The sequence below is a fragment of the Montipora capricornis genome, chromosome 4 (assembly GCF_036669925.1).
Source record: "Montipora capricornis isolate CH-2021 chromosome 4, ASM3666992v2, whole genome shotgun sequence".
Lineage (NCBI taxonomy): Eukaryota > Metazoa > Cnidaria > Anthozoa > Scleractinia > Acroporidae > Montipora > Montipora capricornis.
This window is the reverse complement of record NC_090886.1, coordinates 8,009,528-8,020,847: the sequence shown is the minus strand read 5'-3', so window position 1 is coordinate 8,020,847 and position 11,320 is coordinate 8,009,528. Positions and strand designations below refer to the sequence as shown.

At 40.5% G+C, this 11,320-nt stretch overlaps 1 protein-coding gene across 1 annotated transcript; it reads right to left on the bottom strand.

Moving 5' to 3' along the window:
- Positions 1 to 121: 121 nt before the first annotated feature.
- On the bottom strand, positions 122 to 7,780 carry LOC138046041 (uncharacterized). Its single transcript, XM_068892726.1, has 5 exons — positions 7,718 to 7,780; positions 7,573 to 7,617; positions 2,418 to 2,460; positions 1,374 to 1,414; positions 122 to 967 (listed from the first exon to the last, which is right to left on the bottom strand). The coding sequence occupies exons 1-5, from the start codon at positions 7,778 to 7,780 to the stop codon at positions 122 to 124; spliced, it is 1,038 nt and encodes a 345-aa protein (XP_068748827.1).
- Between the last annotated feature and the right edge of the window lie 3,540 nt (positions 7,781 to 11,320).

Here is an 11,320-nt window from a genome sequence, read left to right as displayed (position 1 = left end):
TGTGTTTGTACAATTTAAAGGGCTACTAATTTTATTACCTTTTAAAGCCTTAGGTCGGGCTAGCCTCAATTAAGAGGCTTTCCAAAAGAAAAGTTCTGATTTCACTTAAGCACTTTTTTTTTTATTCCAGCCAGTCTTGTTTGATAGGGAAAATTCTCAATGTCAGCAAACAAAACCCCTTGACAGGCCTCAATAAAGCATCGAAAGAAAGAGTTAGAAGTTGCAATACCTTCATGGACGAGGAAACTCCTATTTGCAATCTTTTCTTCACTGGAGAAGATCCTTTTGCAGGGGATCTTTTCATTCTGGACGTCAGAACACAGAATTTTGATGAACTATCAACACAGCTTGATTCTCTTTGGTCAAGCTGCTCTGTGTCCTGTTTCAATTGTGGCTTATTTCTTAGAAGAGGCTTGGATCCAAAAATGTCATGTTTCTTCAGAGGACTGGATAGAAACTTTGGACGGCTTGGTTTTCTAGAGAGTTTGTACTTCTTTCTGCTGGTGGTGAGTGTAGACAGAGAACAGGTCTCTTTTGATAAAACAGGTTCTAAAAATCCATGCTCTGATGTCTCTGCCAGCGAAGCATCTTTTAAATTAGAGCCAAGTGTCTGTGAAATATTGGTTGAAAGGGAAGACTTGTGGCCAATGCAATTTATGAAACTCTGTAGTCCCCCAGGAGATGGCGTTGGTGGAATCAAGTCATCATCTTCTCCAACAAGCACTATTGGTGAATTGTTTTGATCATGCTTGTTATCAGGTGTGAGCTGGGCACTTTCCTTAGGTGCTGAGACCAGTTCCTTTAAGTTCCTATTTTGTTCCAAGATCTTTGTAAATTCCTTTAGTTTAATGTTATTTTGTCCCTTTTGTAATGAGGTAGCTGATTGATCACTATTGCCAAAAGCAGATTCAATACTGACTTTTTTCCCTGAACCAAGAGGAGGACTTTTATTCTTGACCTCACTCTCCTGAAACATTAAACAAAAAGTTATAATTTGCCAACAAGGCACCAGGGATTCTTTTCCCCTAAACTATCATCAAGTACTGGTATTGTATGCTTTGATGAACAGTCTGGTGATTGTCAATAACAAATCAGCTGACTAACGCAAGTGTGTTTGCTCTAGTGCAGCCAAGCTCTGAGGGACCGGCATGACTATTCCGGGGGTGAGTGGTGAGGGGGCGGTGGTAGGGGGTGAAAGGTACAAGAGCTGTGAAACAACCCAAACCTTAACAAAAATGCTAACCTTAGGCCTAAACAATATGCTTTAGATAACGCTTAGGCCTAAGGTTAGCAATTTTGTAAAGGTTTGGGTTGTTTCAGTTTTCACCCCCTTCACCCCTCACCCCTGAAATAGTCATGCCATACGGGTCTACCTTTTTGGTTGATAGTTTTAGGCTCTTTCTCTTTGCAGGTCCTAAAAGCAGATAAAAAGAGGTAATGTGAAAAAAATGAACATACAGTATCAAAGAACTGACCCATATCCTAAAACTGACCCCTACCGGCTAGTGTTGCACAAACAACTCCTGTTTCTACATTTCATTAGTATTGTTATTAATAACAAAATCAGTGTTATTATATCATTTACATACAATAGTTGTCAACTTATTATTCTTAGATAGTTTACAAAATATACATGCATTAACTTTAGTTTATATTACTGCTTTAATACAGGGAGTAAGACTGTTGATCTAGATAACATACATGTATTTTTGTCACTGTTTTCCTTTTGCTCACATCTTTGTTTTGGGTCGTTTATGTTAATAATTATTTTTTGGTGTCCCAAACTCCAAACAATTAGCAAAGAATTTTGTACTATTACTGCAGCTTATCATATTGAGAACTTGTGCACATATTTTCAACAATATTATTGCAGTAATTGCTGAAATAATAGTCACAAGACTTTCACTAAGGGCAGTGGACTGGGAATCCCCCCCACCCACTCCCTGCCATGAACATGACTTCTAGCTATTTTCAGACAGACCCCATAGCAGCAACTTGAATTCTTAATGGCAGCCATATAGTAAGTATTATTCTTTATCAAGGCTTTTGCCTAACAGGAGCCCGGTAGCCTGGGGCTCCCAAAGAATAGCTCTGGGCGCCTTAATTTTTCACAGCAACACCTTTCACGTCATATGTTGGGCTCCTAAGTTTTCAGCGTTTAGCTCTGAGGGCCCCCTTAAAATTTTCTTAGGCAGCAGCCTTCTTTATCCAAGATAATTTTGCTGAATTCTTTTTTTCAATACGATCGCACAACAAAACCAACAGTATTGTAAGCTTTTGCCACTCTTCCCCACTTGCCTGTTGAACAAACCCTTCAATCGCATAAAGCTCCCATTTGGAGTGCCTCAATTATTTATGAACCTTTCGAGTAGAAAGCAAGAGTACCATTTAATGTTTAACAGTTCAATGAGACTCACTTTTGATTTCCTTGCCTATTGTCGTCCATAGGTGACAAGTTTCCTAAAAATAAGAATAACTGATGAAGGATAACAATAACCATGAGAGAAATAAACTACAATGTACTGAAGCACACTTCTCCCGAAGGCATTTGAAAGTTGTTTGAATGTCCATTCTCCCGCTTAGAGCGGTGGCTCCTAAGGAACGTTAACTTAACTGACCAATGGCAGGAATCAATACTTCTATCAATGGAAGCTGGGGGTGTCACAGATTGAGAACTTGCTTCTCATCTTATGTATTCCAGGCTCAGTCTCTAGAAAAAATGTACGAGTTGAGTGTGTTTGTTGTCACTTACGTGTACACTCAGACGCCTCTCATTTTCGTCAAGTTTCGATGTTATAGTGTCATTGTGGGAAGGATTGTTCTTGTTCCCCTATTCATTAGGCGTTGAGCAGGACTTGATTCCATTCCTTGTGTGGGAGTATTGCGGTAATCAATAATTGCAATGTATGGATCTGTCCTGGCACTCAAGCCTTTGCGTAGGAGGTTCTTTGCTGTTTTCACTGGTGATTGCCCTTTACCGTTGGTTTTGCTGTTCCCAGGAAAGCTTGTTCTGTGTTCAAAGTCCCAATCGTTTGTGAATTTATGAAACTCTGATGACAGGAACTGAGAACCATTGTCGCTGATCAAACGATCAGGGTAACCATAGTGAGCAAAAGGTTCTTCAGCTTCAAAACTACAGCTGATGAGGTGGTACTTGTCAGGCGGTCAATCTCCCAGAAATTGCTGTAATAATCTTCTGTGATCATGCACTTTTTCTTGTTTAGTTCAAAGAGGTTTACTGCTACTTACTCCCAGGTTTGACTGGGTACCTTATGTGGTATCAGAGACTCTTTCTGATGGCTGGTCTCATACTTGTGACAGGTCTCACAGGTGGTGATCATTTCCTTTAATTCAACGTTATGTTCGGCCAGAATATGGTTTCCTGTGCTCTTTGTAAACAGCTTTCTGTGCCAAGGTGTGAGGCGTGTAGCTTTCGTTTCATGTCTTTTCGTAGGCTGACAGGAACTACAATTCATTGCTCGCGGAACATCACACCGTCGTGTACTGACAATTCACGCTAAAGTAGGGGGTTGTCTGTTCTGGTAGTTGATTGCAATCGTCTGGCCAACCACACAACATGGTAGCTTTCAGGATCAATATCAGGATCAGGATCTCGTCATCCTCAGTTGCCTGCTGTATTTCTCGGAGTTTAGATGTGGATACAAGGAAGAACGCCGCCGGCATACTCAGCTCCTGTCGGCTGTAAGGTCGTCGGCAGGTACGCTCTGGAGAGTGTATTGGCCAGGTACAGATTCGTGCCAAGCTCATACTGTACCTCATAATCATATTTCTGAAGTCTCATCATCATACCTTGAAGGCGTTTTGGCGTGCACGTTAGAGACTTCTTCAGGATGGATTCCAGCAGCTTGTGGTTGCTATGTGGCATCTAAATTTTCTCAAGTGAGAATAAGATTGTGAGTCACAAGGCACTTCACTTCTCTAAACACGTTATCTTGCTCTTCCGTCCAGTTAAACTCTGTGTCTTGTCGTGTGAGGCGGCGTATAGGCTCCATGTGGTCCGCTAGGCAAGGTACTGTAGGAACTTTGACAAGTAATTGACAAATTCGTTAAGCCTCTGTATGCCTTCAACGTCTTCGGGTCGAGGCATCTCTAAGATGGCTTTATGCTGATAGCCCAAATGGGAGTCTCTTCCATGGGTATCTTCCGAAGGGAGTGCCGAAGGTAGTCAAACGACTGGACTTGTCGTCAAGTTGGCAGTGCCAGTATCCTGCAGTAAGGATCAGCGGTTGAAAAGATCTTTGCTCGAGCCAGCTCTGGCATTAAGTTGTCTAGGATTGGAAGTTTGGTGTGTTTCTCTTTTTAAGACTTGGTTCAACGGTTGCAGATCTATGCATATTCTTAGGGCATCTGACTTCTTTGTAGCAATAACAACACTGTTCACCTATGCCATGGGCTCATCAACTTTGGCTAGTAACCCAAGATTCTCTAAGCGGTCTAGTTCAGCTTTGAACTTCTCTCAGGGCAGTCAGGATCCGTTGCTAAGGCGTTAAGGAAGGTTTGGCATTTTCATCAACTCTCAGGTGGCCTGTGTCTGGTAGGGTTCCCAGATCTTTGGCAAAAACTTCTGGATAGTGTCAGACTAGCTTGTCAGCTGTTGTAATACCTTGGATGTTCTTACATGATTTCTTTCGCAGAGGAAGTGTAGAGACAAACTGATCTTCATGCACAGTTATAAGCTCCATTTGTTGTGCTGTATGTGCACCTAGCAGCAGTGTTAAGTCATCAGGAACAACAACAAACTCAAGTAAATACTTCTTTCCAGTTTTAGGATTCGTGACTTTTGAGTGGGTAGTTCCGAGGGGTTTCATTTCTGTTCCATTCCACATCTTCAGGGTTTTGTTTGATGGTGTTATGTGACTTCCTGTGGTGTGACATTTAGTGATGATGTTTATCGAAGCTCCACAGTCTATCTGAATTTAATTTGCTTGTCATTGATCATCATCTCTGTGTATATTTCTCTTGCATGCCGGATGTCAGTTCAATTGCATGGATAGATGGTTCCACTGCAATAATGGCGAGGAATTCATAATCACTAGATGCAAAGCTGTCATCATGTTCATCGCAGACAAGCTCAGGTTCCTCAGAAAGCCTGTGCACACCATGGGCTTGGCCCTTTTAGCAAACGTAGTGAAACGATTCCTTCCATTGCACTTCTGACATCGCTTTTGCCATGCAGGACATAACTCCTTTTTCAGAGGGTGATTTCCAGCCCAGAATTTGCAAATCTTTAGCTTCTGGTGCTTGTGACGCTTTGCATTCTTATCATATTTTTGCTTCCATGGAGGTGTCGGCTGTACTTTTAGTCGATGGGCATCATCTGTAGTACTAGATGCCCCTGAAATATTTTTAATTTGGAAAAAGTCACTACTTCTACACAAATCAATGCACTTTTTCAGATCCAATTTTTTCTCTTGCAACAAGCGTTTCAAAGTGTGTGGTTGTTTATCCTGAGAACAGTGCAATCCCTTAACAGGCTGTCAGTGAGATAATCACAAAATCCACATGTTTTCGGTAGAGATTGCAGCACAGTAATGTACGCATTGATAGATTCATCTTGGCCCTGATTTCATCCGTTAAAGGGGCAGTGTCATGGATTGTACTAAAAATCTGGAAAGCAAAGGAGACCTGTTTACCGATGGCAAACAAAAATTAATGGCCAAATTTTCTTCAAAATGGGTATTTTAGCTCACAGAAACCATTCTTAAGTGTTTTTGGTTACGCATAAAAAAACGATGACAATTTGAAAATGTCGGGCCGACGTTTTCAAGTACTCCCCTTGCATCTTGGATAAATTCCGTAATAACTTAGTGTGGCTCATTTTTCTTTTAAAAATTAATTTGATCCATTTTTATCTCACTGCGGTGATCCAGAAGCAAATTGAGAATGAAAAAGTCACTGAAAATCGATTTAGTAAATTTATGGTCACAATAAAAGGGATAATCCCATGATACTACCCCTTTAAAGATGTAGCATTCATAGGTCTCGTTGACTTCTTTCATAGTGAACTTGTCAAATTTCTCAATAATTTTGGATAAGGTGCGGCAGCAAGTCTCACTGGCGAACTACATTCCATTGTAGATTTTCATGGCATCTGGACCCAGGCAGTGAAGGAAATAATGCCACCATGTACTGTTCCGTTTGTGAAGTAAGATTCGTGATCATAGCGTAATTTTCCCAGATCTGTTTGAACTGTTTCCAGTTTTCAGCTATGTTAGTAGTGGTATCTAGAGGTTTTGGCGGCACGATACCTTGTATAAGAGTCCAGCAGCTTGCATTATGACGCTCTGCTGAGATGGCAAAGGGGGTGTAGTTTCTTCCAAGTTGGACATTGTACTCTCTTTCTCTCTCTAAGACTCTAGCAGTGTCCTAAACCACCTACTCCGCTGCCACCATAAGCATAAGCTCACCAGATAAGTTCAGTAGTCGAATCACTTTAAATCAAAATCTAGAACTATTGATGAATGAACTTGATACAAATAATAAACCTGATGGAAGATTGATTGACACATTGTAACACCTTGTATTGGTAAAACAATGACCTGTGTTTTGTACCTGCTGCCCCATTATTGACGCACCTACACTATGTAAGACTGACACTTAAAATGTTGTATTTTACTTACTTATTTTAGCATCTGGCCCCAGTTGTTCAAACGATGGATAGTGCTATCCACCGGATAAATCACTATCTAGTGGATAAACACTAGCAAAACCGATTGAGTTATCCAGTGGATAGTGATTTATCCGACGGATAGTGCTATCCATGGTTTAAGGATGGTGCCTAGTATTGTTATTGCGCATACCTTCTGCGCATCTCTAGATACTGGGGTTTCCTATCAGTGATGCTTACTAATACAGAATATTTTTGCGTGGTTTAAAACTATCCAGGGAAAGTAGATCTTAGTAAGTACTCTTGGTAACCAAAAAGAAAATTGGGGCTAACCATGCATTTTTGAGAGATAATTAAGCTTAAATTTGAGAAAGAACGCCATAAATTGATTTGTATTTTGAAGCTTTTTACAAACATTATTCATCAATTATCTTTGAAAAATGCGTGGTTACCCACAATTTTCTTTTTGGATTTCAATAACACTTGTTAAGATCTCCGTTTCCTGCATGATCATAAACCGGGGCAAAAATACATGTACCTTTGCATTAGTAGGCACCGTCCTCAAAGAACTGGGGCCTGGTGGATATTAAAGTCAATGCTCTACGGTTTCCGTCTCTTCGAAGATCTCAGTAAGCATGAATGTGCACACTCTAAGCACATCTACGCAAAAGCGTGTAAGAAAACTTTGGCCAGCATTTAAAGTGAAATTTTATATTTTACACTCTGGTTAGTGGACATAGTGATATATCCATGATTGTCTCATAGCGATGTCCGTTTAAGGGGGTAATGCCACCATAGTCTTACTGTTTTAGCTTGGAAGATATCTTAGTTAATTCCGTGCATATCACTCATTTGAAGAGCTGACGCTACAATTGTAGCTTCGTAAAACGGCGAGATAACCATGCAGAGTTCTATTTGAAGCTTAATAATTGTAAGTACTATACCTTTCCGAAATAACTTTTTAGGTTCTGTTGCACTGGACCTCTTTCCTAACAAAGAAAAGGGGGTGAAAATGTTAAACTTCATGCGGCATAATCAATCAATGAAACGAAGTTTTTTTGTCAACCGATCGGATGTAAAACACCTCACCTCTTCCTCCGAGCTGCTCCTTGTCCTTTTTCCAGCTCCTTTAATGAGCTTTGTTTTCCCCATGACTCTGTCAATCATACGATTTTCAACATGAATGCAAATTAAGCAAAAAAACAGCGCTTAGTTACAATAAAGACTGGACTATAACATAAGAAACATGAAATATCAAATATGCAAGAGTGTTTAGAATTTCCCGCCAAATCCGCAGCTGACACTCGCTATGAAGCCAATTGTCCATGTAAGAGTTGCAAAGTGTATCCTAAGCTGGTGGGGTGGTTGATGGGGGCTAAATAGGGGTAAGGAGAGAGGGGACAAACGGGAAAAAAAAAACATAAAAGAGAACTTTATTTCAATGTCTAGTCTTCTAGCGCTGGAGCAGTAATTGGGGACACCCAATTTGAGGAGAGCAGAAAACCGGAGTACCCGGAGAAAAACCTCTCGGTGCAGAGTAGAGAACCAACAAACTCAACCCACATATTAAGCCGAGACTATAGTAGGAATTGAACCCGGACCACCTTGGTGGGAAGCGAATTCCCCCACCACTACGGCAGCCCTGCACCAACTCCTTTTCCCTGTTTTATGTTTATTACTCTTCTTGACGAGGCTCATTGCCATTGTTTTCGTCAAGGGCACTCAACGTCAATTTTCGGAAAATATCTGTTCGGAAGACGATTTGAGATATAGAACTTTCGGAACATTTTTTGGTAAAATTTCTTGCTTGCCCGCCTGTCCTAGGATTTTCAAACATCTAAAAAATGGTATAATTGCCCATTTTGAACGGATTTTTACCCCAAAAAGGTCACCTAGAATTTTCGGGAGCCTTTTTTCTGCCTGAAATTTTCAAAAGGGGAGAAAAATATGCCTATATCTACCATTTAAATACCAAAATACCTTTAACAACTGTATGTTTAAGTGGTTTTGAACTATATTCTTGTTGGGTGGCCCTGTTTTCGTGGTGATAAGATGAGGAGATAGAAACTGACAGGTACAGGGTTGCAACAAATTTCAAATCGTTGACAATGCGACGGTTCACGCTTGTAGTCAAGTTTATAGAGCGTTGATTTGGACATTAGCAATGCAAATAATATTAGCAGTTTCAGCTGCCATTAACCCATCTAAAATTTGTGAAGGTGCTGATGTATCGTTATATGTATTCTCTCGTGATAGTTCTTAATTGATGCCGGAATGTCATCGGTTGAGTTCTTTCTGAGTTTATAGACCCCTTTCGGTCAATTCTCAATATGGAGGACAAAACAAGATTGACGGTGTTGCATTTGAAAGGTTAGTTACTCTCAGGGGACAGAACAACCGCTGTTTTGTCCTCTAGACTGGGAATTACTGAAATGGGTCCATTACGCCTATCATCGGCCGGCAGTCATTAATGCAATAGTCTGAGGTGTCGGCCGTCTCCTCGCCTATTAATACAAGAGGAAACCAGCCAATTGTGGGAAGAAACCGGTGTAAAACTGATTTGCTATCGAGCACTAAAGAATGATTAAATAACAAACCCTTTTTTTTGCCTTTTCACGAAGGAATACAAACAAATTGGTAGCAACTCGTTAAACAATGATTCTTTTCTACTAATGATAAGAAATGGAAATGAGCACTTTTTGGCTCAAAAAGGACGTAAAACTTCACATGCACTGTTTATTCAGAAAGCTGCACACCGTCGCCTTGATTATCTGTTCAGGTTATCCAGTTCTGTGGTCAGAATTTTAATGTTTGCTGTCTGCCGAAATTGAGAACATGGGTCAGTATAACGAAGCTCCAGCTATGGAGAATGTCTACGTCTCCCCGCCCTTCGTCGCATCTTTTAAGAGTTCGACCACAGAAGCACGAAGAACGGCAAACAACTTCTTGAGTATCAACGGGTACCAAGAACGTGATGAAAACGAAAATGAGCTCTACGTGGGTGCCACGGAGTCGACGAAGAAACTTAAATTTTCCGAAGCTCGAGACGACAAAGATGAGTGCGCTGAAATTAGACGGAGAACAAGAAAGTCCCCAAATCGAGAGGGCCGGAAAATGACAGGTATAAAGAACACAGACTCTGTACTATCAATACACTACACATGCCACTGTGGTACGTTTGTAAACTAAGTTTCAAACGAGAGTCTGAAATGAAACTTGTGAGCACGAAAAACTTACTTTGCTGCCGAATTTGTCTGCGTAAAGCAGTAGTTTTCTTGTTCTTCAGTTTCATCCGTTTAACTTTTTTCTTCCTTGTAGGTTCAGTTTTTCGTTCATTTATCGACCTTATTTCAGCTCTTTTATTGTTAAAGTTGACACTTTTATATTTTGCATTGTGCTATTTATTTAGGATACCTCCAACTTCAAGTTCTGTCCAGATTAGGTTGCGTTTTATTTAGGACAGTTCTAGTTATTAGTCTACTTCTTACTTTATAGTCACTAAATAAGTTTTTGTCAGCTAGCGTTTTGTGGATATTCATCGTTTAGTTTGTCGGTCATTTTTTCAATATTGCGTTGTTACTCTCTTTTAGTCACTTCATTTATCTCTGTTCATAATTGCTTTTGCGTCCAGTTAGAGTAACTTACATTTCCAGTTATTTTATCTATTGAACCAAAAAAATGTAAATGCTTTGTTTCACTTAGCTATCAAGCTAGCTCACAGGCACCCCACTTTTAATAATCTGAAAGAAACATTGATTGACCTTTTCGCGGTTTCTGACGCCATCTTGGTTGGGGGGCAAACGCGGCTTAAATTGCAGTGAATGTATGGGATTTTGGCCAAATTCAAACCTCGTCTATAACTCCGCTGCATAAAGGCTGATTTCCACAATCTTACTATATTTTTAGTCTTTTTGATATCATTCACTCAACGTTAAAGTAGATCTCTGCTCAACGCACACCGTCTGAAAATTGGATATCCGGTCACCTCATGTCGCTTCAAATTTCGCATTTCGCGGGAATTTGTATAATTTTGATTACAAGGGTTTATATGAAATTTACAAATTTCGTTTACGGTCGTTATAGCTTGATTCTAATCGTCCTATTCAAGAAAATAATCGCAAAAGGAGCACGTTTTGAAAGATATTCTCGCTATCCATCGTCAGTATGTTCAAGTATTTCTGCAAAATGAGTAGTTCACGCCAGCGACGACGAAACTAATAAAAGGCCCGTTGGGTATTTCAAACCAGGTTTAACGATAATATTGGTGTTCCTTTTTTGATTGACAGGTGTTGAGTTTGACACCCCCTCGGGCACAATCACTAGCACCACCTTTCATGTTGGCGGTACAAGTCCAGACAAAAGCCCACCGACGAAAAGTCCCATATATTGTTTCCATTCCTTCACGTATGGAGTTGGTGTTCCAGGAGAGAATGAAGTCAGCCAAACTAGACTTGTTTCCCAATGTGACACCATTTGGGAAGAGGAATCATTTGATGCCGATTCTCCGAATGTTTGGCGAACAAGGGCAGTAGTCGATCCTGTGGACAGCGGGTCGCCGACCTTCCACTCCATGTTGCCAGGTACCGAGGAGGGCAGGGGGCGTGACCTCAAACGGTTAATATCCCAATACGATAATAGTTAGCTTATAGGCGCTTTCCATTTGGCCTGAAGTTTTAGTTAAAAACAGAAGTT